General features: G+C 53.2%; 9 protein-coding genes across 9 annotated transcripts; 5 read left to right on the top strand and 4 right to left on the bottom strand.

The window, feature by feature from the left end:
* Positions 1-2,187: 2,187 nt before the first annotated feature.
* On the top strand, positions 2,188-3,163 carry Z520_00085 (uncharacterized protein; the record flags this gene model as incomplete). Its single annotated transcript, XM_016770606.1, has 2 exons — positions 2,188-2,442; positions 2,498-3,163. 2 exons carry the CDS (start codon positions 2,188-2,190, stop codon positions 3,161-3,163), a joined length of 921 nt encoding a protein of 306 aa, XP_016637516.1.
* A 308-nt stretch (positions 3,164-3,471) lies between these two features.
* Positions 3,472-5,165, bottom strand: Z520_00084 (uncharacterized protein; the record flags this gene model as incomplete). Its single annotated transcript, XM_016770605.1, has 3 exons — positions 3,472-4,394; positions 4,452-4,738; positions 4,816-5,165. The coding sequence occupies 3 exons, from the start codon at positions 5,163-5,165 to the stop codon at positions 3,472-3,474; spliced, it is 1,560 nt and encodes a 519-aa protein (XP_016637515.1).
* A 1,574-nt stretch (positions 5,166-6,739) lies between these two features.
* Z520_00083 (uncharacterized protein) lies at positions 6,740-7,387 on the bottom strand (the record flags this gene model as incomplete). The annotated part of the gene is made up of 2 exons (XM_016770604.1): positions 6,740-7,274; positions 7,350-7,387. 2 exons carry the CDS (start codon positions 7,385-7,387, stop codon positions 6,740-6,742), a joined length of 573 nt encoding a protein of 190 aa, XP_016637514.1.
* A 1,136-nt stretch (positions 7,388-8,523) lies between these two features.
* On the bottom strand, positions 8,524-9,268 carry Z520_00082 (uncharacterized protein; the record flags this gene model as incomplete). The annotated part of the gene is made up of 2 exons (XM_016770603.1): positions 8,524-8,985; positions 9,044-9,268. The coding sequence occupies 2 exons, from the start codon at positions 9,266-9,268 to the stop codon at positions 8,524-8,526; spliced, it is 687 nt and encodes a 228-aa protein (XP_016637513.1).
* A 573-nt stretch (positions 9,269-9,841) lies between these two features.
* On the top strand, positions 9,842-11,260 carry Z520_00081 (uncharacterized protein; the record flags this gene model as incomplete). The annotated part of the gene is made up of 2 exons (XM_016770602.1): positions 9,842-10,671; positions 10,720-11,260. 2 exons carry the CDS (start codon positions 9,842-9,844, stop codon positions 11,258-11,260), a joined length of 1,371 nt encoding a protein of 456 aa, XP_016637512.1.
* A 759-nt stretch (positions 11,261-12,019) lies between these two features.
* On the top strand, positions 12,020-18,379 carry Z520_00080 (uncharacterized protein; the record flags this gene model as incomplete). Its single annotated transcript, XM_016770601.1, has 1 exon — positions 12,020-18,379. The coding sequence occupies one exon, from the start codon at positions 12,020-12,022 to the stop codon at positions 18,377-18,379; it is 6,360 nt and encodes a 2,119-aa protein (XP_016637511.1).
* A 1,790-nt stretch (positions 18,380-20,169) lies between these two features.
* Z520_00079 (uncharacterized protein) lies at positions 20,170-22,954 on the top strand (the record flags this gene model as incomplete). The annotated part of the gene is made up of 3 exons (XM_016770600.1): positions 20,170-20,211; positions 20,264-21,746; positions 21,804-22,954. 3 exons carry the CDS (start codon positions 20,170-20,172, stop codon positions 22,952-22,954), a joined length of 2,676 nt encoding a protein of 891 aa, XP_016637510.1.
* A 501-nt stretch (positions 22,955-23,455) lies between these two features.
* Z520_00078 (uncharacterized protein) lies at positions 23,456-24,859 on the top strand (the record flags this gene model as incomplete). The annotated part of the gene is made up of 2 exons (XM_016770599.1): positions 23,456-23,518; positions 23,579-24,859. 2 exons carry the CDS (start codon positions 23,456-23,458, stop codon positions 24,857-24,859), a joined length of 1,344 nt encoding a protein of 447 aa, XP_016637509.1.
* Positions 24,860-25,186: 327 nt separating this feature from the next.
* Positions 25,187-27,460, bottom strand: Z520_00077 (uncharacterized protein; the record flags this gene model as incomplete). The annotated part of the gene is made up of 1 exon (XM_016770598.1): positions 25,187-27,460. One exon carries the CDS (start codon positions 27,458-27,460, stop codon positions 25,187-25,189), a length of 2,274 nt encoding a protein of 757 aa, XP_016637508.1.
* Between the last annotated feature and the right edge of the window lie 83 nt (positions 27,461-27,543).

Below are 27,543 nucleotides of genomic sequence, written 5' to 3'. Positions count from 1 at the left end.
CAGGGCTGTCTGGTTCAGGGCTGTCTGGTTCAGGGCTGTCTGGTTCAGGGCTGTCTGGTTCAGGGCTGTCTGGTTCAGGGCTGTCTGGTTCAGGGATTGAGGAGATGTGGTGATGTTATCCGCCTCAGAATCACATCGACGGACGACGCCATAAGTCGAGATAGGGGAGGCAGAACTTCTGTGCGTTAAGGACGACAACAACAATAGAGGAAGGAGGGCGGCTTCGAGGTACATGCTCTTGCTAATGTCTCGTGAAATGGGTGAAACAAATTCTCAAGATGAAATTCAGTATGCACTCTCACTTGTAATCGACGCCAGGATTGTTTGATAGCGTTGGAGGTTGACACAGACAAGATCTCAACGAAACCGTCCTCCATGGTCGATATAAATCCTTGCATTTTTCGAATGGCGGGCAAGAGAGTCTCGATGTCTGGCTTCGGGCGTGAAGGTTGGCGAGGCTGAGGAAAGGAGGTCGACAAAAGGTTGTTTGTTTACCAGCCCTATCGATAGGAAGGATATACTTTTGCTGTTCAGGTAGCTATCTCTTTCTGACCCGCTTGGAGATCGCTGTGGCTTTCGCTCAGACCCACTGGTGTACGCGTGGATACCGCGTAGGGTGGATTGCGATGGACGCGCAGCTCTTTCCGCGACTCTTGAAATGTGCTTTCTGTAGCCAGGTGTAGATTTCAAAATATTATCTATGTTGTTCAGATCAATAAGAATGTACTTACTATGTGAATGTAGTGGTGGAGGAACAATTGGGTGTAACCACACGAGGACATCTGCTGTCGTGGCCACGCGATCATTGGTACCGAGTACGAGGTACCAATCTGCATAGCCACAGCACCAAAGGAGATCTCGAGTCGAGGCCTGAAACGAGCTGCGGGCCACACAGCCGGCTCTGATCGACGACAACCCGGATTCGCTTATCGGAGAATAATGACCCGCATACCAGCCACTGGTAGGCACCACCAGCCACAGGCTTCTGCCAATAATCCCCACCTTGGATCGTAGCAATGGGGCTCTGTGTACGAGGTGGTGGTTGGGATTCTGCTGGAAGCAGTGGTCCCGACACTGGGGTTGCTGCCGTATTTTGCTGGAGCATGTTTGCGACGACAGGCCATAAGGACCCACAAATTTTGAGAGGCGTCAAGGGCGTGTACGAGTCTCGGATTATCTCGCCTAACACGCCCTGCAGCTCATTTGGTCCTGATAGCAGTCTTTAGTTGGCTGGCATGTCAGTCATACTTATCTTACCGCCATATTATGGAGAGACAAAAGCGAGTGGTTAGGATAAGTGCAGCCCAGTTACCCAGATGGCGCCTCCGTCCGTGTAGTTGTACATGCGTGACGTATCTGTAAGAGTGGACATCGGTTGAGTTATCGAGCTTCATACCTAGGTAGGGTATTCTTTGAGACCAGAATCATGCCGTTCGGACAAGGTCGATGACGAAGTTCACCCATCTCTCCAGCGTCTTGTGCAGTACAGTCGCTTAGCTGGCACGATCTCGACGGGGATAAGAGTGACGACGGTCTGTGCTCGCCAGGATCGCGTGTCTTAGCAATGCTGGCGCCCATAGGGTTTTAAGAGGAGTGCCTTGTCGGAGGTATTGTGAATGGTTGAGATTGGTAATATCATCTCGGCGCCAGTGAGGTCCGAATGGGTGCCAAGGGGGTGCCAAGTCGTACCTCCAAATAATGCAGTGTTTGAGGCTCTCCTCACATTAATAAGTCACTCACATGCACGTGATCTCGGCGTGGTCAGGTCCCGGTGCCAAGACTTCCGGAGTGTGGAGCAGCCGAAACTCGAGGAAGAATGGCTGCTGATTCACCCCGTCACCCCGTGCCTTGAAAGATTAATCTCATCCTGCTAGCCAGGCACCTGGGTAGAGTCCCAAGACGCGCGCCCGCCCCCATAGGACCTCAATCTCAAATGAGCGTCGATTTGGGTACATCAGTTTGTCAGCGATATGCCCTCGCTGGTCGCCCAATGGCACCTTCGGGTGGAGGTACTGCCGACCACCGGACTGAGTACTAGTAGGGAGTATACTTGTACTTAAGGCGCAGACGTTGGATGTCGGTGGTTTGCAATCTATACATCGTCTTCTCAATATCACTCGTGCAGTCATAAGAACCTCCACAATTCGTACTTTGTTCCAAACTTCCTCTCGCCAGCATAACCTCAACATGTCCAAGGCAATCCTGATCACCGGAGCCACTGGCAAACAGGGTGGCTCAGTTATAAACGCACTCCTGCGTGCCAAAGCCGACTTTCAGATTCTCGCTCTGACGCGTAATGCTGAGGGAGTTTCTGCGAAGCGATTGTTGGACAAATCTCCAAAGATCAAGCTGGTGGTCGGCAACATGGACGCTGCCGACAGTATCTTCGCGAAAGCCAAAGAAGCGTCGAATGTCCCGATATGGGGGGTGTTCAGCGTACAGGTATGTATCTTCGGCCCCGAAGTCCATCAACCGAGCTGACTGTGTCTTCGCTCAGACTGCTATTGGAGACGGCGCCAGTGTCCAGTCCGAAGAGCGGCAGGGGAAGGCCCTGATCGATGCCTCCCTCAAGGCCGGGGTCAAACAATTTGTCTATTCGTCTGTCGACCGTGGCGGCTCCTCCAGATCAGACCAAGATCCCACAAACGTTCCTCACTTCGCCAGCAAGTACAATATCGAACAATATCTCTTCGAGAAGACCAAGAACCACGAGATGGATTGGACCATTCTTCGACCGGTGGCCTTTTTTGAGAACCTCGTGCCTGGCTTTTTCGGGCAAGTCTTCACAACGAGCTGGGCTCGGAGTCTGAGGAAAGAACAGAAACTTCAGCTGATCGCGACGAGCGACATCGGGTTCTTTGCCGCCGAGGCGTTTCTGAAGCCGGAGCAGTACAAAAGCACCAAGCTCTCGCTGGCCGGCGACGAACTGACTTACGACCAGTTCAAGAAGATCTTCGAGCAGAAAACCCGCACACCGCTGCCGACCACCTACTTCTTTGTGGCCGCCCTGATTAACTGGATGGTCAAGGACCTTGGATACATGTACACGTGGTTTCATGATGTCGGTTATGGGGCTGATATATCAAGCTTGAAGCAGCTCAATCCGGGTCTGAAGGACTTCAGCACCTGGCTAGAGACTGAGAGTCAGTTCAAGCAGACGTGATGGAGTGCGATAATATATATACCTTTGACTTTGACATAGTTGCGCCACATAGAATTGTCTAAAAATGAAAAAATAATCGGAAGAAGAGAGGCGGACCAGACCTGTCATAGCCGTTTGCAGCGTAGGGAGCTCGAGGTGCAGTAGTACAAGGCAGTTGCTCCCGCCTCGAAGCATTCGGCGCCTCGTCTCTCCGTACTGTGGAGTTGTCGAAAAGCCTTCCACAGCCTCGCCCGCAATATACAGCGCGACGGAATCATCTCATAACAAGACGTTAGGCCTTGGTGTACCATGGCTTCAATGGCCCGGATTCACATTAACATCTTCAACCAAGAATCTGAGTCGTCCATCATCAGAGATTCAAACTCTCGGAGCGAGTTAGCGTCCAAGACCAGATCGTCCCAGTTAGTTCCTGCATATGTGAGAGGGTCGTACGCTGCCTCTACCGAAGCAGTGGCATCAAAGCTCTGTCTTGGCTGCCTGCCAGGTGTTGAAGACGGCGACTGAATAGTACCAGCTCCGAACGCAGTGGTGGCAGGAGGAGGTCCATGCCCGTCTCTCGACATTGCTTGCCTGCTCGGCCGTTCAGGCGTCGCATTCGCAGGAAGCCTCGAGTTTGATAATAATAGCGGAGTAGGTCCTGATCCCCAGTGGGATGCACCCTGATCCTCAGTCGGCGACTGCTGCTCGGGCCAATCGCCAAAGACGCTGTATACCGGCCCATCTTCGCTTCCGCTGTCACATCGCCCATGCCCGTTGATGCACACCTGCTTTTTGTGTAGATACCATAACCTGAGCTTGGAGAACGCCACACCCCAGGTCTTCGCCTGCGGGAGATATCCGTCTTCTGTGATTTGCGAGATCTTGCTCAGCATTGAATCCAGATGTGGCACGGCCGATGCTTGTTCAGAGTGTGTAGCCAGGGTCCTAGCTCTCATCGCCTCTCTGAACGGCGTAAGCTTGATGAGAGCTACGGCTGCATACAGAGTCCACATAAGATAGTGATTCGGCAGCGACCGAGCCAGGCGACGGTCGAGAGACAGGTAAGCGTCAAGCAGTATCTGAGTTGAGTCCAAGCAGCAGCAGATTGAGCTGATATGCTGGGAGCTTAGCGTTATATTGGTCGCATAAAAAGAGCCAGACTCATCGCGTTCAAACGATTTCTGCATGTAGCATCGTAAGGCGACCTGGTGGATACAGATGTTCGCAAAATTCACTGAACACTTTTTCAAATCTAGGGTTATTTAGCATTTACGATCACAAACCACGGCGGCTTTCTTGCAATACTGACGGTCATCGACGAAATTTGACGCTGATGTTTCCCAACTGTGTAAGCGCTCTTGGAACGTCCTAAGCTGGTATTGGACGGTCGAACTGTCAAATTCCCCACATGCTTTCTTGTCTCCTGGGTCGAAAGTGTTTGAGACATTATCTAAGATGACTTGTAGTCGCACAAGGCTGCATAGCAAGGCGTCGGAAGGGGTCAGCACGGAATCTGCCGCCGATAAAACGCTGATACAAGCTTCAAGATTAGACGATGGAGGCATAAGATTTTGCTGGCGGAACAATATCGCATTGCTAGTGTAGAGCGAAGAGATGAGCATCAGCAGAAGACACCAAGGGCAGAGAGATCGAAGTACCTTGATGCGGCATACCAGCACGCCAAATATGCCCGAGCAACCTCCTTTGACCCATCCTTATTAGAATCCGACACAGAGGCAATCAGTCCGACCATACCAAGATCATACAACATATTAATGGCCGCAGAGACAAATTGAGTTGGCAAAACATGGGCAGAGTCCTGGTCATGGACATAGTATTGAGAGTACAAGAGGCACGCTTGGATGAGATCGAGGCTTCGTCTGCCTTGTTCAAAGATCTGCCTGGCTAGCTGGCGTTTCAACTCTTTGACAAGTGGGGACAGGAAAGACGGCAAGATCGAGGCGCTTGCAACGCTCAGAATGGCAAGGAACAGCATCGGTTTAGCCTTCCTGCACTCCCGCATGTTGCTTTCTGAAGGGCATACGATGGGAAAAATTGGACGCATTGAGATGTTCCAATGGTCGAAAAGAACCTCTGCCGTTGGCACATCTAGAAGACCTCGGTCCACGACGTCAAGATTGTCTTGTGCGGAACAATGCCTCCATTGAGATTCGTGGACGCTTTCTAAAGTCGGTAGGGCGAATGGAATTGAGACGTCTCTCGACCTTTCGGACGACACCGACTGTGTTGATGTCCCAGAAACGCTGGAATGTCCTGGCTGGCTCTCTTGCCTCGTCGACAAGGCCTGTGAAAGCGACGCAATCTTGCTCTCAAGCTCGCTGATCTTCTGCGAAGACCTTATTCGCGGCTTTGCTGGTCCTGGTCGGACACATGCGCGAGACTTCTTTAGACAGGCCTCACAAGAATCTAAGCCTCGTTCTCGAATACATCTGGTTTTCGTTGCCCTACACGCCAGGCAGGCGATGGGAGACTTGATACGCTTTTCTTGACGACGCACTTCGGATATGGCAACTTGTTTAGGATCCTGACTCTCATTGTTTTCGATTCCAGCCGCCATAGTAGATTGTATGTAGGACTAACAAACAGTTCGCCTGCGAGAGGAGAAAGTCTGGCTGTTGGCGAACCGAACGCCAGCTCGATGCTAACCGGTGGTCAAGATTGATAGGCTGAACTTGTACCTCGCGGATGCCTTGTACATATGAGGAGTAATTACTAACTTGAAGTCCTTATGAGTGCCAAGAGAGGGCAAAGCGGTATCATTACGGCCCACTGGCACTACCGCCAGGTTCCGCCAGGCTTGCCACTCTTTGAGACTGGGGTCGGAATGCTTTCCCACTGCGCATGGCCTGTACTTGACCACATCCCGTTCATTGGCCGACAATTTGTGCACTGGATGATTCAAATTGTAGATTTATTTTAAGAGCGTGGAATCCCGACACGGTTTTGGAACATGGCAACAGCAGCATTCTATGAGCAGCTCGACCGTTAATCGACTCCGAAAAGCCCATGCTGTAGTTTGTCGCCAATGGAAACTCGATGAGGGATGATTGTAGGATCCGAGCCGATGTCTCAGCACGAGGACCGGAAGACACGGTGCAACGGGCATAGATATCAGCGCAGATGCAGCCCTTGACAAGGCAAGGGCTACGCAACATACTTGCAGGACCGAAGAACTCAACCTTCCGCGAAGACGAGACCTCTCCTCCGAAGCTGACTTCGAGACTGTCGAAGATCACTCAGACGGATGCTCCCAAGAGCAAGCTGCCTGTCTTGGGAAGCACAATGAATTGCGGTTTCCCCTCCGACAACCGGCAGCGCTTTCATGACCCGGGCGAAAAAGGGTGATGATTTCGAGAGGCAGCGGCGCTTTGGGGGCGGCGCAGTCTGGGCAAGTGTTGAGCTTGCTCAGTGTCGATTGATGTATGTTACTTCGTGCTCCGGGGCGGAGAGCCCCGAGAACTCCGTCATGGGATGGTCGATCCGTGTTGACGCATGCTTCAAACGCTCTCCAATGCCACACGGTATGAACTCGGCCGCCACAGAGGCTTTTGTTTGCCACATGCACACCATCTGTATTCACTCATTCTCGACGAAGGAGTTGGCAAGCCTGCCAAAATAAGGCACTTCAAAATGGTCCAGGGTTTCAACGTCTCGGTATGCGTGAAGCGATAGAAAGCCGATTAAGAGCAGGTCGATTGTGAACAACATCCAGGACAGCACCTTTGACCAGGACAAGATCAGATGAAAGAAAAAAATGGCCGAGAAGAGCATGCTAGATTGCCATGCGTGAAACCGCACATAGTCGCTCTTGTGCTCGAACAAGAGGAGAAAAACACCTCCGGCCGGCGGAAGCAGAAGATATGCCAACATGGCTTCATAGTCTACTCTTAACGGCAGGCTTGTCTCGAAAGCCTCCAAGCTCTCGTCCCTGTTTCCTCCAGCGAACGACGGCCCTGTCGAGAAATCATTTGCAAAGTCACTGGGAGGAGGCAGTGGCTGCGCGCCGCCGCTGGCACGAGTTATGGGCTGGATGGGTTTGTTCTGGGGAGGAGGCGACCGGACTCGAGGCGAGTCGATGGAAGTGCGAGGAGGAGGTGAAAGAGCGCGTTCTCTGTGGGTATGATTAATCAACACCCTTCTTGTCTGGCCATCTTCGTCCTCAAGGTCCGTCATGGCAACAACTCACATTTCCGGCGAGGCGTCCTGGTAAGGCGCAAAATTCATTGTTTACTTCTCCGCAGTTAGTCGTGTCTCGGAGTCCAAGGCGCAGACCGTGGTAAGACTGCCAGGAGATACGGTTTGCTCGTACTCTGGGGAATCGAGTGCTCCTGTAGAGGGTCCCTTTTCAAGCGGATAGGGACAATTAGAAGAGAAGTCAACGATGAAGCTTATTTGTGACATAGAATGGTGTTGCTTGCTTCGCGGTTCTAGCAATAAATGGGAAGCTGACGCTCCGGGTGCTCAACTTTGGCGACCGCCTTGTGCCCTTGCTGCTTTTAGAACATCTCTACGAGGTACCCTGTCAAGCCAGTACAACGACAATATTCACAGCCCCTTGTCCATGCTCCATGCTCAATACCTCGTTACTCACCTCCTGTATCTGCTCTCGCTCTTGAATCATTCCTACCTAGGTAACGACTGCACGGTCTTATTTTGTCCTGTCTCCTGACATGGGTCACTGGCTTTCTGTGTCGACCTATTCGCAGCCGCTTCATCAAGTCAGAGATTGACACAAGGTCTTCATTGTTAGCTTCGTGCAATCGATGATAGAAATTCCCGTCATTTGCAAGCCTAGCCACACTTGACTCGAGTCGTAATCTTGTCCGACCGTCGCTATATTGTTCACACACTGTGATCTCTGCAATCAGCTGCGTCGGCGTCGGCGAGCGAGAGCATATCTTTGAGCACCCCCCAATTCGCTTCCAGCAGTGTCCATGCCAACCGGATCTTCGCACATCCGTGTCACCGCAACCCGTAGTGTACGGAGTATATCTGACAGCCCTTCGTGCTTGCGCCTTAACTCAGTGAAAGCGTGCAAGACATGGTCTGCCTTGACCACCCGCCTTGTCATTGATCAGCAGCCGCAAATACGCGGGCCCTGTTCGCTCTTGCTCACTTGCCCTTCATTTCCCTTTGGCCGTCTTACCTACCTAGGTAGGTATAATGGGCGGTCCTCGGAGAACGAGTGCTCTCCATCTTGGCGCAATCCGATCATGGTGAGGACGGGTCGAACGCCATAATTCTGGTTCTGGAGTGAGCTGCGATATCACTTCTGGCGTTGGTTGAACGTCGCGGATCTCTGCGGTGAATCTAAGGGCAATGGCAAAATACCGTGAACCCACTAATAAAAGCGGCAAAGTTCAACCACGGCCTCTTGAGGCTCTGCCAGTAGTCCCTCGCCCAAGTCCTGAGTTGGTTCTTCTGCTGGAATATGTCCCTCGCTTTATACCGCTGGTATTAGCCCCGCCTACCTGCACGTAAGATGAGGATTGTGTGCTTGCAGCGGAGCCTCTTCCAGCTGCGCCCATCCTTCCAGTACCTCGCGAAGTCCCTCTTGTGGGTTTGGTGGCCGTCTCTAGTTTGCGCCTCTCTTCCTCTTGCGCCTGCTTTGCTGCTACTCTCTTCCTCTCCTCCTCTTCGGCTTCTCGTCGATCGGCAGCACGCTGTTTCTCCAGGGCTTCCTCTTCGATATCTTCGATGTCCTGACTGGCGCCTTGCCATGAGGGGTCGAGTATAAGGCGCTGATTGTGTTCTGTCTGAGACAAGATTTTTGTCCATGTATTTAACAGGCTTGAAGCAGCTGAGACAGTGTTGTTCACGGTCTGGTACCCAAGTTAGTGATCAGCAACCACTGTGGGGGAAAAGAGGCTGAATCCTTACTCCCATATTGCTTTTGGCCTTGTGGAGGCTCTGGATAACACCTTCAATGGCCCCGTTAACCTGCCGCACGCTCTGTAGTTCTTGACGCAGGCATTCCTCATATGCTTGTTGTTCCTGGTATGTGTGCTTTGCTGCATTGGCTTGTTTGCTGGGGCCTTCTTGTTCTGCAGGTGCCTGCCAGAGACTAGAATCATCGTCGGGCAAGCCAGGAGAGTCGTGATCCATGATGCAGATGAACAGAAGATGGTTTGAGATCGAATAGGATGTGTTGTGGGCATTGGGCAGAGGTGCGCCCGCAATGGAAATCGCAAACACACAAAGAGCGGCTTTACGCGTGGGGCGCGTCTCCGCTCAGGCACAGCCTGAGGACAGTGAGGAGCAGAGACCCGGCGAGCCGGCACTGGCACCCGGGCCCTGGATGCTTCACTGCCCAGACCGGCAAGCCACTTGGGTGCCACTGGCGCCACTGGCGCCACTGGCTGCGCTGGAAGATGTGCGTGGTGCTGTTCCCAGCCACTCATCTGGCAGCCGCTGTACCAGACAAAGCCCAACCTCCAACAAACTCCTGGACCTCCATCTGGCCTATACCTCGTACTTTACAATGCGGTCACCATATTCTTGTTGGAATTTGTGCTTGCTATACTGCTCCTGACCGAGCTGCCTGACATTTGGGGAGCACACTGGTGCACGACTTGACATCGGCCTTTCACCCCTTCACTGTGAATTAGAGGTCCGGCAGAAATATCCCCAATTGCTTGTGAAGACCACCACTTCACTGCTGCATGTGCGCCGCACAAAATGACTTCAACACCGCCTCTTCAAATCGCATCTACTCCTCAGACTCCTCCGACCCCTTTACATGGCGCCGCTTATGACCGTTCTAATACGTACTCTAATCGACGGTCTACAAGAACAAGCTCTCGAATTGCGTCTGCAAACCTTCACTCCACTCCCGATGGGCGCGAGAAGATTCCTGAAATTGAGGTGCCAGTGACTACTCCGCGCTCATCCAGACAATCAAGGCCCAAAGTGGCTCCTGGTATCCAATCGCCAGAGTCAACACCAAAGCACAAGGCACCCCGTCGTGTCCAAGTCGTCTCTCCTCCATCGCCCGACGGCGACAACCTCCTGTCAACCACCAACAAACCCCCTCCCTCCAAGTCGCACCTTCAACCTCTGGCGTCTTCCTCTACCACAATCTCCGACGGCATGCTTCCGACTCCGGTCAAAACTCCGAGAAAGAAGATGGTTCCCAAAGCAAGCAGGGCTGCCCGTGCGCTATTTCAAGACAACACTACGGGCGCGAACGACTTGGTGGATCTTGAACCGAGCCCTAGAAGGGATCGAAAGAACAAACGCTACAACGGCTTCTCACTCGAAAGCTTTTCCGGAGACAATGGCGACGGCCGCGGGCAGGTCCAGATTTACACCGACTCTCGTGATAGAATTCCTCACGTTGACAACAGCGAATCCAACCCCTTCATAGAGCGAAGCATGAACGGGGAAACTTCGTCTACTCGCAAGATTGCTGGGACTTCCAAGCGCCGCAAGATTAGTGGAGAGCGGAAGAAGCTGGATCCACAAGTCGAAGAGGCCATTGAGAAGGACGACGGCATGGTTTACGTATTGTAAGTTGCACGCTCTTTATCATAAGCTTCAATACTGACTTTCTCAAGCCGTGGCAGGAAAGTCTACCGACGCTTTGATGATGAAGAGGATGAGGAAGAAGATATTGATGCTGGCAATCTCGGTCTTTTGGAGCACACGCCCAAAGGTACAGAAGCCAAGTCCCTCAGAACCCTTACCCGCCGGTCGATCAAGCCCAAACGACTTTTCCAGACTGAAGCGCAGCAAAAAGCACGCGAGGCAGAACAGGAGGAGGAAGCCTTGACTGACATTGAGGAACCGGCCGATCCCAGCGGCGATGCCTCGGCAGCAGCAGGCGACAGCAAATCAAGCGACGTTTCCTCAACTTCAGCGACAAGGAGATCACTTCGCTCAAGTGGTCCAGCGCCCGTGATTCCCACAGAAGCAGAGACCCTAGAAGCCAGCCGTCCTTCAACTCAAAAGGTCAGTCCATTCGATTCTTGGCCCAGACTGAAAAGCGGAGGGCGGGCGGCGGCTAGCACTCCCCGGGGAAAGAAGCGTGGTGCGGCGGATATATTGGAAGACAGTGTTGGGGCCTTAGGTGTTGAAGCCAAAAAATCCAAGACTTGAGATGGTGCATATCAGCGTTGAATGGTGTTGCCTTTTTGTCTCCAGGAAATTCTTCTCGACCGTGGATTACTAGGATTGTATAAGATGAGGTCTTGGACACGATGGCAGTTGCTTTCCAGAAGAGGGATTTCGATCAAGGAGGTGCTGCTTCTACTACCATCAATTTGCGTGCAGGACTTTTGCTATTCTTGGGCTCTTCCTAATGATGTGGATGTGGTGGAATTCCCTGAATGAGATATTTCTACCGAGTACTCCAAGTTTGCTGGCTTTAGCCTATATGTTCAGGGAATCTGCATGGGACCGTCAGTAATTGCGCCTTTGGATCAACCGACTTCTTCAACATGGACCCGCTACCTTTCTTCGTACACATCGCCTGCGACTAGACCTGTGAGCGTGATGTATCTGGCCTGTACTCGAGCCAGGGCACGTGACGAATCGTGCCAAGGCTTCATGCCCAAACAGAGGAAACTCCTGCAGATGACTGGCCGCTGCACTCCAACTCCAGATCCCCATGCAAAGAGGCCAACACCAACACCAAACTCACTCCCTCTCCTCCCCCCGATTGTTCCTGCATCTTCACCTTTCATCAACTATTTCCTTCTTTCACTCACACGTTGTACTCGTCAACTCTTACTGCTTTTAGATTTTGCCTTTTACTCCTCCCTCATACTGTACCTACACGCATTGTCCAACGTGATTGATCTCCCCGCAAACCCTTCTCACCAGCGCCGCCCTTTTCCAAGGTCATGAATGCTTCCCATGATCCTCAGTCCTGCCGCGTCCGGCCCCTCCTCACTTTCGAAGATATCCGCTACTCAGATTCTCCTGCTGCTTGATACCATCAGTGAAAGAGAGGGAAAGGCAAAGTGGGACTCCAAGAGGGAGAAGATACAGCGTCTGCTCGATTCCAACGGCATGGAGGTCTTCGCCCAGTTCTTCAGGCGAACCATCACCCTGAACACCGCCGCCATCTTCCAGGGTGCGAAAGACTTCGATCAAGGGAGCTACAAGTTACTGCGTGAAGAGTTGGACAAGGTCGCTTCAGACCCAGAACAGCCATCCAAGATTGCCGAGGCCATTGACACTTCCAAGGAAGATTCCTTCCGCGACTTTGACCTTGTTGCCTTCATTCAACATTTCTTCGCCGATACTCTTCCTCAAGTCATTCTCGCCGTTGCCTTCACAAAATGCGCTCGAGTCGATCTGAGGACAAAAGCAGAAAATTTCCTCGCCGAGTTCGCTGAAAGCTCCCTGCGCTCACTAACAGATAGGCGCGGTGGGAATGCGCAGACATTCGCTATTGAGAACATCTGCTCCGTGATCGAATACTTTGCCCTAGCCGCCGCAACAACTACGCAGGAGCAGAAGGATGAGCTCTGGCGCGCAGTCATCAGTCGATACAATGGTACCAAACCCGAACAATTCTATGGTGCCTACCAGCTCCTACGTCTCTCAGCTGAAGCTCGAGATATCGCCCGCGGTCTACAACGCCATGGTCCTAAGGCAGTCGCGTCAGAACAGGCCGCGCGAGATTTCCTGGCGTCGTTACCAGCAACCAGTGTCACGGAGCCACAAGTGGCCAATGCTCTCCTGTTCCTTGTTTTCTCCATCAACCAACAATATGATATGTCAAACTTGGTGGAGGCTCTCCGGGCAAAACAGCTGGACTGGAACCTGGTCATTCAAGGATTTGACATCCCAGGTCTTCGCATGCGGAGGAACGATTTCCCAAGGTTATACAGGTCTTTGCTGCATGTGGCACAGGAGGACCCGCATTTCGATGTCCAGAAACTCTGGGGAGGGAGATGGCAGAATCCAGATACGCAGATCCCCTTCCTTGGTGGATTTCTCGCTTCTTCTTCCACAGACCTCCAGGCAACGACAATACCGCGTCTTCGCGAAACCTTACCCGCAGAAGATTTGAACAATTTCTCCCCCGAAATGACGAGATTGATCAGCCCTGAGCTCGATGGTCCATATGTATCCGCCGATGCTTGCCAGGCCATTTTTGAAGTAGTTCTGGGGACTGCTACGGGGCCCGATGGAGAAGATCGACTTGACATATTGCAGGATGTATATCACAATCACCCGGCTATTTTCCTCTTGTTTTTAGCGAGGACAAACGCAAAATCGTGGGTGCAAGAGCAGGAGAAATTCATCGCTGAATGTTTCAGCTTTTTCCTCGAGAAGCAACGGCCAGATTATCGCCCTGTTCTCGAAACACTCGCGTCCCAGTATCCCCAGTACCTGTTTGAACTTTGTCATATTGTCTTTTCGCTCGATCCACGACAAACGGAAGTCATATACGAACGCGCGCAAGAATTTGGGTGGACTGAAGAATTCCTCAAACATTGGTCAAATCCTCTGGCACTTGACATTGCCTGCATGCGAGACAAGATCGATCCAGCATTTGATTTGGACCGGTATCTCTCTGAAGCTGCTGATGGGCAGACAAATCTGGGTATGATTCTCTGCAAGTACCTTAGGATTAAAGCAGACGACGAATTTCGAGTCCAGCGTGGTGAAACCACTCCCCAGTCAATCCCGCTCACCCTCCGAAGTGTGCATACGCTTTTGGAGAAGCTCGAAGACCATCTGGACAATCGCGAGCTGGTTGAGGCCGCGCAGACCACGTGCTTGCAGACATATCCGCGGTTAATGAACTACGGGGCCGGATTTGATGACATACTGGAAAAAAGCAGTGAAGAAAAAGGCAACAAACTCTCAGAGGGTATTGACAAGCAAATGTCGGAACTGTTTGGTCGAATGTATCGATCGGAGTTGTCCATCCGTGACATGGTGAACGAAATGCGGAGATTCAAGACTTCTCGAGATCCAGATCAGCAGGATCTCTTTTGCTGCATCGTCCATGGACTATTCGACGAGTACGTTTGCTACAATGAGTACCCTGAAGATGCGCTCGAGAAAACGGCGCTCCTATTTGGAAGCATCATCAAGTATAAACTGCTCCCATCGATCCCTCGAGACTTTGGCCTTGCTCTCATACTCCGAGCTGTTCGCGATCACGAACCCGATAGCCTCATGCACCGCTTCGGCATCGAGGCACTACTTCAGATCAGCGATCAGCTCTCTGAATGGCCTGGACTGTGCAGTTTACTGCTGCAGGAGCCTTCGCTTCAACATCCAGAAATCCTACAACGAGCTGAAGAAGGACTGCGTGCACAGCAAGCCGCTGGAAACGGTCTCGGTACAAATGGCATATCAAGTGCCCACACAACGAATGGCGATGACTTTGTTGCACTGGACGCAGGCCGTGGCTTTCGAGCTTTGCGTGCCGACCCTCCACCGGCTGCCGCGCATTTTCGAGACCCAGATCAGAAAATCCAAGAGAAAATTCTGTTTGTCATCAACAATCTCTCCAAAGACAATATGGCCAGTAAATTGGCCGACCTGAAAGAGTCGTTCACACCTGAGCACTATCAATGGTTCGCTTCGTACCTGGTGGAACAGCGTGCCAGGTTAGAACCGAATAACCAGGAGATGTACTTCCAGTTTGTCAACATGCTCAATGACAATTTGCTCATGTCAGAGGTCATACGCGAGACCTACGTCAGTATTGTCAAGATCATGAGCGCAGAATCGACAATCAGTTCTGCCACGGAAAGGAGCCACCTAAAAAATCTTGGAGGTTGGCTCGGATCTCTTACTCTCGCGCAGGATAAGCCGATTAAGCACCGAAACATCTATTTCGTTGATCTCCTCGTGGAAGGCTATGAGACTCAGAGACTGATTCTTGTAATACCATTCACGTGCAAAGTCCTGGCTCAAGGCGCCAACTCGATGGTCTTCGTACCCCCAAACCCCTGGTTGATGGAAATAGTGGGAGTTCTCTTGGAACTATACCATTTCGCAGAGCTGAAATTGAACCTCAAGTTCGAGATTGAGGTGCTTTGCAAAGATCTTAAGCTCGACTTCAAGAAGCTTGAACCTGCTACAGTCATTCGAGACCGACCACAGACAGAAGACGATATGGCAAACATTCCTGCGCTACCAGACGGCCTGGAAAACTTTGACGATATGTCCTTGAACGGTGCCATAACCAGGGCTGTTCGCGAACGTCTTTCCGCCCCCGAGATCATGGCCACCCTTCCAAATCTTGAGGACGTGCTCAAGTACCCTCCCACCTCTGGCTCACCTGCAGATCAGGCAATGGTCAAGAGCATCATCTACCGTGCTTTTGACCAAGCCATCCAGGAAATCATTGCACCAGTTGTCGAGCGGTCGATCACCATAGCATCTATCTCTACAGCCCAGCTTGTCACAAAGGACTACGCGCTTGAGCCGGATCCAGAAAAGTACCGCACTGCCGCTAGGCAAATGGTCAAGTCGCTTGCTGGAAGTTTGGCTCTTGTTACGTGCAAGGAGCCACTTCGAATGAGCATCTCCAATTACATTCGCCGTCCTGCCCAGGACGATTTGCCAGAGCATCTTTTGCCTGAAGGAGCCATCCTCATGTGTGTCAATGACAATCTGGACACTGCCTGTTCCTTCGTCGAACAAGCAGCTGAGCAACGTGCCGTAGCAGAAATCGAGCAGGTCATCGAAACCGATCTGGAGGAACGCCGCCGATTCCTTGCCGAAGGGGGAACTCGGGATTTCATCCCCCAGGGAATTAACCGGTGGTCAGCGTGGATTCCCGAGCCCTACAAGCAAACCGTCGGCGGACTTAACGAAGCACAACGGGCTGTCTACGAAGAGTTCGACCGTAGAGTGCACGGAATGAACACTAGCCACCTTCCCAGCGCTTCCGCTGACACTACTGGGCGCCAGATCCCTGACGTACTGCAAGATCCTCTTACGATGCCAAATTTGTCGACACCTGCTGATCAGCCTGCGATTCCCCATCAAAGTCCACTGGTCTCCCAAGAAAGTCGGATGCTCTCTGCAATGCAGCAGCCACGGGTCAACGGCTTCCCTGAGACACTACCACCCCATGAAAGGATCACCATGCTCATCGAAGACATACAAAAGGCTGCTAGAGCATCAGAAGCGACACGGCTGAAAGATCTGGAGAAGAACAGCTCAATCTTCCAAGATTTCCGCCAAATCCTCATCGTGCTCACTTCTTCAACGCGCCCGGCAGCTGATCTTCTGGCCCGGCAGATTGCCGAGAAGATCTGCCACATTTTTGTCACCAAGCCGCCAGAAGGTCCTCTCGAGGCTGAGGTCTTAGCTTTCTTGCTTTCCAAACTATGTCAGCTCTCGGACCTTATTGTGCGCGATGTTCTCAGGTGGATGACAGCTAATGAAGACTTGCTACTGGCCAGCTCCAACGTGGTTGTCGCACTGATCACGGCAGGTTTGATGGAGTTCGCTAGGGTCGATGTCGCGATCGCTGGAGTCATCATGAGTCGAAACATCCACGGGCTCCATGTCCTTGCTGAGATCATGGATCAGACTCTGTTCACCGATGAGCCTACGGCATTGCGAGCGGACTTTGCACATAGTCTCGTTGCAATGGCAGCTTGGGTCAAGGAGAAACCAGATCTTCCTGTTGCTCCAGAAATCAACACAAAGTTGAAGGCTCACGGCATGCCCGAGTTTGTCAGTGTCGAGATTACCGACAAAGCCAAAGCAAAGCAAGACCAAATGCGATACGTGTTCGACGAGTGGGTGGGCATCTTTGAAAGTATTGGTCCAAATGAAAGCACCTGCGCAGCATTCCTGAAAGAACTCCACAAGGAGCAGACGATTAACAGCACTGAGGACCTCACAGAGTTTTTGCGCTTGTGCATTGACTCGTGCATCGAATGCTACGACCGAGAAGCTCAGAGTCCCAGAGGCAGCGTGGACGTGGCTTTCTCGCACGCGGATGCACTTGGTCGGCTAGTGATTATGCTGGTCAAATTTCAAGGAGAGACCAATGGTGCAGTCCGGCTCAGCAAGGCACCCTACCTCGAAACTATTTTGACGATGCTGGTGTTGATTTTGAACCACCACCAGAGCATGCGGGGAGTTGCCTTCCACCAAAGACTTTTCACAAGACTGTTTGCCAATATGCTCTATGAATATTCGGCTGCTCGGTTGGATACGACTGTCGACCACAACGACCTGATGTTTGCCTTTGCCAAGTGCTTCAAATCTCTACAACCATCGTGGTTTCCCGGGTTTACATATGGATGGTACAGTCTCATTGTGCACCGTGTCTTCGTTGCTGGCATGCTGAAGCCAAACAATCAAGAGGGATGGGATACTTACCGCGAGCTCGTCGGCTTCCTGCTCCTTTACATCTCAGAGCTGTCACAGGTGCCTGGTTTCGACCTCCTGAATCTTGACCTATACAAAGGCACATTGAGGAACATTCTCATTCTGCTACACGACTATCCCGAATTCCTGTGTGAAAACCACTCATACTTTTGCTCGCGGATAGCATACGGGATCCCGCAGCTGAGGAACCTGATACTCACGGCCAAACCGTCGGCATACCACGATCTCCCGGACCCCATGACGCCCGGACTCAAGGTCGAACGACTCGAAGAGATGAAGAGGCATCCGATCCTGGCACGGGACTTTGAGACTCCTCTTCAACAGGCGGAGCTCAAAGACATTGTCCTGGGGGCGATTCGGAAATCGGGCGAGCTGGACGGTGCTATCAAGCAAATCAAGCAGGCCCTCCATGATGAGCAGAAGGAGTCCACTGCCATGGCTCCAGCCAAGAGCGTGGAAATTATCAACGCTCTCGTGCCATTCGTCGGGCAGGACGCACTCAGCAATTCCCCGGGGAGATTCGATTCCGGTGCAGCACCGGTGGCCTTCTTCGCGAAGCTTGCTGCCAGCCTAGGCTATGACGGGCGCTACCAACTCCTCAATGCCATTGCAGACCAGATTCGCTATCCCAGTACGCACACTGACTTCTTCTGCAAGGTGATGCTCCACCTTTGGGGGACAGGGAGTGGAGATGAGCAACAGCGCGAACTGCGGGAACAAATATCGCGGGTAGTGTATGAACGGCTGACGGTTGCGCGGCCCCACGTCTGGGGGATGACCATCCTGTTTCTCGAATTGCAGCAGAATAACAGCTACGGCTTCTGGGAGAATCTTGCCCCAGATACGGCCATGCAACAACGCCTGCAACAAGCCATGCGGACGGCCCACTAGCCCCCTAGCAAAGGGGCAATCTCTATGTGGGGGTACATTGATTCGGATTGTGCATATTATGTTGAGAGGTGGAAAGAAATGCAGATGATGATGATGATGATGGGCGAGTGGTCGAGGCGCGACCTTGGTTTGAACAATTCCTATTCTTTGTACACTTGACCTCTCGATTTTGTTGGAGTGATGCCCGAATGGGCATGGCGAGTTGTCGCCTCTGCTACATCATGCATATGAGGGAGCGGTGAGAGGGCATGGAACGGGGGGTGAGTGCACTGGATGGACCTTGGCCTCTATAGGTAATGGAAGGAAAGGGGCTGAACAGGCGAAACGGAGGGCATAATCATAGCATGAAGGGACGACCGGAGTTCTGACGACTGGAAACCACTGCGTCTGGAAAGGGAACCAAAAAGCAAGACTCTTATTTTGTAATGCTCGACTAGTTGGGCAGGAAAGAGGGAGTGTGAGCTGGGCGAGGAGGAACAAGGTTGACTGGGCCGCGTAGGGACCATCTGCAGAGGGAGGCTGTGTGTTGCACCGAGCTGCCCATGGGGTTTCCTGCTTGGTTGAAAACGCACCTGTGGCAACCCGAATCAACATTTTTGTGTAACATAGAAGAGAAGCTTTGGAATGAACGCGAGTGTAGATCGGACAGGTTTGGCGTGGGTTTGTTTGGGGTTCTCGACTCTTGACCTTGGCCACTTGAGTAACGTTTTTCTTGTAGGTAGAGGAAATGAGGGTGACACGAGGCGGTTCGAGCTGAGCAGATGTGAAGGATGAGGCTAGTGTGGTACGAGTAGACGAAGAGGAACTAGTGGTGATACCTAGGTAGAAGGGGGAGTTCAGTTGGTTGTTGGTTGGTTCAACTTGGTCGGCGACTTGAGCCACCCGTGGCTGGTGATTGTGATGGCTGTGATGGCTGTGATCGTGAGAGATGATCGGTGGTGATGGAGATGATGATGATCGGTGTGGTGGTGATGGTGGTGGAAGAAAAGCTAAATCGACAGGGGCAGTGACATCATGCGATCTCTGCCGAGAAATCCAGTGCCCGAATCGTCTTAGCGAAGCAACTAGCTGACGCCCCGGGTGGGTGTTGGGGGCTTGCTAGTGGTTGATAGCGCCAATCAATTGTGGGTGCATCTTCTGTGGCTGTCAGTGGCTGACATCATTTGTCTGATACCTTTTGGTGGGTGCTTGCCCTCAGCTTGCTTTGTCCCGATGTTTATTGTCCCCAGTTCAGCTGCGGTGCGTCAAACTGGGCAACTGGGAAGTTGTGTGCCCAAATGAGGCGCCTCTGATGTCCCCCTCGGGCCCCTCCCCCCTAGAGGACGCTCCCTACATCGCTACTAGGCTGCTGGCGCCCGTCTTGGGGGCCCATCTACGGTACCCATCTGCCCATCTACCCGTGCTGTGGGCATTCACCAAGTCGTCATCTGTGAGCTCATCTCGCTGGAACTGCAGCTCACCACTGGGTGACCACCTCCACCTCCACCGACCAGAGAGTGACTGCGCAGCTGCGCACTCCCTCCCTCGCGTCACTCCATCTCTAACAACAATAATAATCATCACACATCCTCCCTCCCTCCTCTGAAAGCGAATTTCCTTCCTCCTCGACTCCTTTTCTTACTCGCTTACTCCCCACCCCCTCTTTCGTTTGTCTCCCACAAGCGAGATCTCATCTTGCTCGCTTAGGATCAAGCCAATCCCTACCCTTGGCTCTGGCCCAGTTGACGAGGCTGGCATTCCCCTTCATCTGACGACCTCCCAAGTACCGAGTACCTGAGCAATCAACCGCAATGGACGGGGGTACAATCACCCACGTCTTGTATCCTCGACAGGTGTGTATCTCTTCAACCCAGACCCGTGACTCTTCTGACCTTCGATGTACAGTCGCAGGGAGCCAATCGAAATTCAGGCTCTAACTCGCTGTCCGGCATCCTTTCCACTCTCGTCCCTACCTTGGTCATTGCCATCGTCGCCTTTACCGCCTTTCTCATCGTCCGCACTCGCTATAGCCGCGTCTATCGACCAAGAACCGATGACAGACTTTTGGAAAAGGGCTGGACGACCCCTCGCTCCGAGGCGGGCTTCTTTGGCCTCCTGCGTAACTTCTCCTCTCTGCCCGATTCCTATGTTCTGGGTCACAACTCTCTCGATGGCTATCTCTGGCTGCGCCTCCTCAAGGTCTTCATTTTGATGAGTTTGGTCGGCTGCTGCATCACTTGGCCTGTACTGTTTCCGGTCAATGCTACCGGACATGGTGGCCAACAGCAACTCGACATTCTGAGTATGAGTAACGTGGTCAATCCCAATCGCTACTATGCCCATGCCGGCGTTGCGTGCATATATCTAGGATTCATCACCCTCCTGATCGCTCGGGAGAGGCTCAATTTTGTTGGTCTGCGCCGAGCCTACTTTCTCTCTGCGGCCCATGCCCAACGCCTTTCCTCCAGGACCATCTTGGTCATGGGTCTGCCCCACGAATACATGGAGGAGAAGGCTCTGCGCCAGATGTTCGGGCATAGTGTACGCAGAATCTGGCTTCAGACGGACTGCAAGAAGCTCGAGGACGACGTGAAGGAGCGGCGGAAGACAGCCTTGAAATTGGAGGGCGCGGAGATGAAGCTGATCAAACAAGCCAATGCCACGCGCCTGAAAAGTGAAAAGAAGAACAAGACCCCAGAATCTCCCGAAACCACCGGCTTGGAACCCAAACGCTGGATCAACCAAAAGAAGCGCCCGTCACACAGACTGAAGCCTCAGCTCTGGAAGAAGGTGGATACCATCAACTGGTCGCGTGGGAAGCTCGAGGAACTGAATCGCTACATCCCAGAGCAGCAGAACGAGCACCTCGATCTCAAACACAACAAAGTTCCTGCCGCATTCATCGAGTTTGAAAATCAGACTGCTGCTCATAATGCTTACCAGTCAGTCGCACGGGAATCCCGAACCAAATTCTCACCACGATACATTGGCGTCCAGCCCAACGAAGTGGTCTGGAAGAACTTGGGTGTCAGCTACACCTCCCGAAAGTCCAAGATGTTGATTGCAACCATTATCATTTGGGTCATGGTCATCTTCTGGGCCATTCCCGTGGCTTTCGTGGGCGCTCTGTCCAACATCAACTATCTTACGAACAAGGTGCACTTCCTCAGTTTCATCAACCATATCCCAAAGGTCATTTTGGGCCTTGTCACGGGTTTGTTGCCTGTAGTGCTTCTGGCAGTCTTGATGGCTCTTGTCCCCATCTTCTGTGGGCTGCTGGCAAAGTTTGCCGGTGAGCCTACGTTGTCGGCGGTTGAGCTCAAAGTCCAGTCTTGGTACTTTGTCTTCCAGGTGGTCCAAGTGTTCTTGATCACTACGTTCACTTCCAGTACGTTCGATCACTCCAATCTCGTCTGAACCAGAAACAAGCTGACTGTGAAATCAGGTGCTAGTTCCGTGACTACGCAGATCGTCGAGAATCCTGGTTCTGCGCCAAGTTTGCTCGCGACAAATCTACCCAAGGCATCCAACTTCTATATCAGCTACTTCATTCTCACCGGCCTGTCGCAGGCTGCTCTGCAACTGTTGAACATTGTGCCCCTGCTGATGTACTCCATTGTGGGCAAGTTGTTGGACAAGACGCCGCGAAAGCGATACAATCGATTCACCAACATTGCTGGAATGGGCTGGGGCTCGACATATCCCAAGTTTACCCTTCTGGGCGTGATCGCCATATCATATGCGTGCATCGCACCTCTGATCCTGGGATTCGCCACCATTGGATTCTGCCTCCTCTATCTGATGTTCAGATACAATTGGCTCTTCGTCCTGGGCAACAAGGTCGACATGAAGGGCGAGGCATATTCTCGAGGCTTGAAACAGCTCATGACCGGAGTGTACCTCGCAGCTTTTTGTCTGATTGGTCTTTTCGCAATTGGCTGCAGCAAGAGTGCCACTAGCGCGGGTCCGTTGGCCATCATGGTGGTGTTTTTGGTGGTTGTCATCATCTTCCAGGTCTTGTTCGATCGCGCGATCGCTCCAATGGAACAACATATGCCACTGGAACTGCTGAACAGCAACAAGTATAGCACGACGATCATGGAGCAGCTCATCGATGAGCAACATCTCAAACACGAAAACATGGAAGCTGGCTCGTCGGTTCGGGGAGATTCCGTTCCAACGACTGTGGGATTCAACAAAGAGGAAAGTGTTGGTGATACCCCTGGGTCTCATGCTCAATCAAGATCCCCACCGTTCAACTTTTTGAGTCGGCGCATTGAGCCCATGGCTCTCAAATTCTACGAGTCAAACAAGAAGATTATTCCCGAATCGACGGACTCGGAATCGTGGATTCCAGGATATACGTCGGAGGAATATGAACAATCGTATCTCAACCCTGCAATCACGGATCCGAGTCCCGTCATCTGGCTGGCCAAGGACAAATCCGGCGTGAGCGGATTGATGGTTGCCGAGAACAGGGAAGCGGGCATCCAGAGCACTGACGACTACGCCGAGTTGGATGAGAAGAACAAGCTCGTTTGGGGTGAGGAGAAGGTTAAGGAGATGCCATTGTGGCGGAGATTGGTCAGATATTGAACTAGGAATTCTGCGTCCAGCGACCTGTTTGGTGTTACGGACGGTCAGCGGATGGATGGAAGGGATTGTGGAAACAAAAGCAAAGGAAAAGAGGATTGGCAAAAGCAATCACGGTCTTTACGCGCTTAATGGCGCTGTTATGAAATACCCCCGGCTTTGAAGGAATATGGCAGAATAGGTCAGATATGGCTTGCCATGGTAATTGATTCTTCCTTGTAATCTGTTGAGAACCGTTTGCAGTTCAAATTGATGGTGTCCGCATATCGAACATCGACGTCATTTCCCTGTCAAGATTCCGACGCGTCTCGACTGCTGCTCCATAGCAGTTCAGCCTCTACCACCTGTCGAGCTGTTTCTTTCCAATGCGCCATGCTCCAACGTGACTTGGGCCTTGATCCCTGAATGCACAGGACCTTGAAAATCTTGCGAGTGGCATGTTGAAAATGACCACATGAAGCAATATCCCTCTTCAGGGCAACTCATTCTGGGCATGCCCTCAACATGGCAGACCCAGCCTACGACGACGACGAGGACAGCAATGACACCCTCATCCACCGAGTGCTGGTATGTTCTTTTCCGTTGTTGAACGTGCTCGGAACTTCCTCTCACCTCACTGTTGTGCAGTCGCTGGGCCTTACCCCCCTACGAATCTTGACCTCCCGCGCTGCCATCAAAGCCTACCTCTCGACGATCCTCTTTCTGGGCACCTCAACCGTCCTTCTCGCCCTCTCTTCCACCGCCTATGCCTTCTTCTACTACAACTACATACCCCAAATCAGCCTCGAACGCGTTCTGTACCTGCAATACGGCACAGAATTGCCCCCTCACGCGACGGCGGCGCTGGACACAAACGGTGGTGGATTGGTCTCGCAGCAAGCATACAATGTGGAATTGATCCTGGACATGCCGCGCACCCCGACCAACCTGGCAGCGGGGAACTTCATGCTGGATTTGCGACTGTTGGGTTCCAAGGGTGTGCCTGACGCGGTGTCGTCCTGGTTAGGGAATATCACAATGGAGAACGTGCTCTATCACTCCCGCCGACCGGCCATCTTACCCTACGCGTCTCCCATCTTGTCGCTCAGCCACACGGTTCTACATCTGCCCTGGCACCTGCTCAACCTGCGCGACCTGGACCGGTCTCACCTGGTCGTGCCCATGTTCGAGATGCTGGCTTTTCCCAGAGGTGCGAGAAATGTGCCCACCCACGCCCGACTCGAGTTGCAAGCTGGCAGCAGTGTTCTACAGGTGTACGACGTCAAGTTGGCATTTCGGGCCAAATTTCAGGGCATGAGGTACTGGATCTACAATTATAGAGTTACGGCGTTTCTGGTTTTTACAGCCGTGTTTTATGGCGTTAGCGTTATAAGTATGGCGTTGGGGTGGGCTGTGATTTCGCACGCGTTTTCCGCTGATGGGGCCGGCCAGAAGAGGATCAAATTGGAAGGGCGAGATGGGATGACGCCGATCAAGACCGAACACGAGTCGTCCTCTGGCGCTGCGGCCGCCAAAGTCAAGACGGAAGAAGACGAGGCCGGCGAGTCGTCCGGTCCGCACGGTGGCGGTTTGTCATTGTCCAACATCTCCGACACGCCGACACAGTTTCCCACAGGGAGAGGCCGACCGCCGTTGTCTTATCCCGGGCGTTCGACACCTGCGGCAGAAGCATCAAGAGAAAATGTGGAGGCGGAAGAAGATCGTCTGAGAAGACCCATCGGACCAGGCGAGGCGGCGGATGATGAAGACGAGGGAGAGGACTTTGGACCTCTTGAGGAAGACAGAGACGGTCGTGGGAGAGGGAGGGAAGGAGATTCTGGGATTGGGACGAGTATGGAGAGCGAGCATGTTGGCACCGGTGTTGTCCGGAGGAGGAGTTCGAGGGGGTTAGGGAAGAGATCCTCGTAGATGGTGGTGAGTGAGCGGGAAAGAGTTTCATGACTTGTTCAATTTGTATGGATATACCCCAGAGCACAGGATTGTTTCAACCACCTGACCACGATCTGTTACTGTCTTGTCTTGTCTTGTCTATCGATGTCTATTTGCTCCGGCCTGAGACTCGCCGGGTTCTGTTTAACGAACCGCCATCTTTCTAGTCTTTCAGGATACTCCACGAATTTCACATCCCAGCTAAAACCGTCTTCGCAAGGCTTCACATACCATATGTTTTATTTAGAGCTCTCGGAAGACGCAGCAGCAAAGCCCACTGGCTTGAACTCGTTTTGACTCCCCTTGTCACAACTTGGCCTTCCTTGAGGGCGGCTCCCTCTCCAGATCCACGAACCGCTCATACTCGCGCAAACACTCTGGATTCCTTACCGTCGAACTCACCTGCACCTTCTGCCCACTAATCACCCTCTTGACCGCCACCTCGACTTTTTTCCCGTTCACCGTGTAAGGGATGTCCCGCACCCTCTCGACGAACTTGGGCACGTGTCGGGGACTCAAGCCCTCGCGCACGGCGGCCTTCAACTGCGCCACGAGTTGTGGGGTGAAGTGGTGTTCGTGGCCGGGGGACATGACGACGAAGAGGAAGACGGTTTCGTCCTGGTCGGTGGCGCGGCGGCGGGAGACGCACAGCGTGTCGCTGATCAGGGTGTTGAATTGGGGGCCTTCGACGATGTTGTAGATCTCGGAGGAACCGAAGCGGATGCCGCTCGGGTTCAGCACGCCGTCACTCCTCCCCAGGATTTGGAGGCCGCGGGTGACGGGGTTCATGACGATGAAGTCGTGTTGGGCCCAGACGTCCAAATACTCATCCTCTCCCCCTCCGGCAGTTGCGGCGCTATCTTTTGTGGCCACCGGGAACTTTTCAAAATACGCCTCCCGGTACTTCTTATGGTCCTTGGTGTCGCCCCAGAACCGGCACGGCATGCTGGGAAACGGTTTCCGGCACACGAGTTCCCCCGGACGGCCCTCCTCGGCGCACGACTTCCCCGTGTTGCTGTCGAGAATGTCGCAGTCGTGGCCCAGCGCCCACATCTGCATCTCGTTCGCGTACACGGGGCCCGCGGGGTTGGTGGCGATCCAGGACGAGGCGATGTCTGTCCCGCCGGCGACTGAGGACAGGTGGATCCGCGGCGGGAACGCGCGGTAGAACCAGTGGAATTGCTCGCCCGTGAGAGTGGCGCCGGTGGTGGTTATCAGTTGCAGGGAAGACAGGTCGAACGATTGCGGGTTGATGGAGGATTGTTCCAGTTCGAGGAGGTACCGGGGCGATGTGCCCCAGTACGTGGCGCGATATTGGGCCACGATGCGCAGCATGGTCGACGGGTCCGGGTGCAGCGCGCCCCCGTCGTAGCAGATGACCTTGCTGCCCACGGAGAGGTGGCCGTTCATGACGTTCCACAGAATCCAGCTCGTGGATGAGTACTGGAATACCGTCGACCGGGGACCCAACCCGTTGTGGAGCAGGGAGATCTTCTTGTAGTTGAGGATCGAGACGTGTGGCGACACGATGCATTTCGGTTCACCGGTCGTGCCGGAGCTGTACACGATCACTAGCGGATGGTCTGTCGGTACGCGCTTGTAGCTCAATTTGTCCCCCGCCCGGGCGGCAGTCAGGAACTCGTGTAGTGAGACGGCCCCCGCCACGGGAGTGATGTAGTCCATATGTCGCTGCCGGTGCGGGCGGTGGGTGGTGGGCACAAACACCAGCCGCGGCTTCGCTTTTGCGGCCGGGAGTGCTTTCAGGATCTGCATGACTTTCCCCAGCATGGACGGCCGCGTACCGCGCACGGCGACGTCGACGTCCGCAAAAAGCCATTTTGGCTCGACCTGCGCGAAGCGACTCACACAGCCCGACACGCCCAGGTCGGGGCTCACGGAGGTGAAGATGGCGCCCATGGACGCACTGGCCAGGAACAGCACGACGATCCACACCGAGTTGGCCATCAGTCCCGCAATCACGTCGCCCTGTTTGATACCTCTCCTCGCCATGGCCGATCTTGCTAGACGTACCAGCTCCGTCAATTCCGCCCAGGTGACCTCCTCGGGATCATCGAGACGGTTCTCACGCAAGCCCACCAGCGCAACGGCATCGGGATTGTTGCGCGTGTTGGGCACCAGCACGTTCTCGGCGTAATTGAGCTTCAATCCTGGAAAAAAAGTCGGGATGTCGCGCAGCCGTAGGCTCGGGTCGTAGGCCAGTTTGGTGTGCTTGGGCAGGGGTGGCACGATCCCGCAGTACGTGTACAGGTCGATCCAGAACTGGTGCGGGTTTTGCACCGTCCAGCTGTGCAGGTCGTGCGAGTTGCGGAGTGATTGTGAGAATTTGGCGTTGACGTGGTGTCGGTATTGAGACATCGGTGGTGCCTCCGGGTCCGGGGGCGTCCATAGCGGCGTTGGTGGGGAGGACGTGCCGTTGCTGTTTGAACTTGCACTGGACGATGGCCCTGCTGGATTGCTAGGTGGTGATGATCCCCACTTGATCTCGTCCCGATACTGCTTGGAGCAGTACTCGAGTGGCAGTCCGACTGCGTTGTAGTATGCTGCTGGTGAAGACGGCATCGTCGAGTTCGACCACCTGCAAGAGACCCTTTCGCTCTCCTTTGTGGGTGGCCACAACTTGCAATGTGTCGTTTCCGTGCCGA

The sequence above is a fragment of the Fonsecaea multimorphosa genome (assembly GCF_000836435.1).
Source record: "Fonsecaea multimorphosa CBS 102226 unplaced genomic scaffold supercont1.1, whole genome shotgun sequence".
Taxonomy (NCBI): Eukaryota; Fungi; Ascomycota; class Eurotiomycetes; order Chaetothyriales; family Herpotrichiellaceae; genus Fonsecaea; species Fonsecaea multimorphosa.
This window is presented reverse-complemented; position numbering and strand designations above follow the sequence as displayed.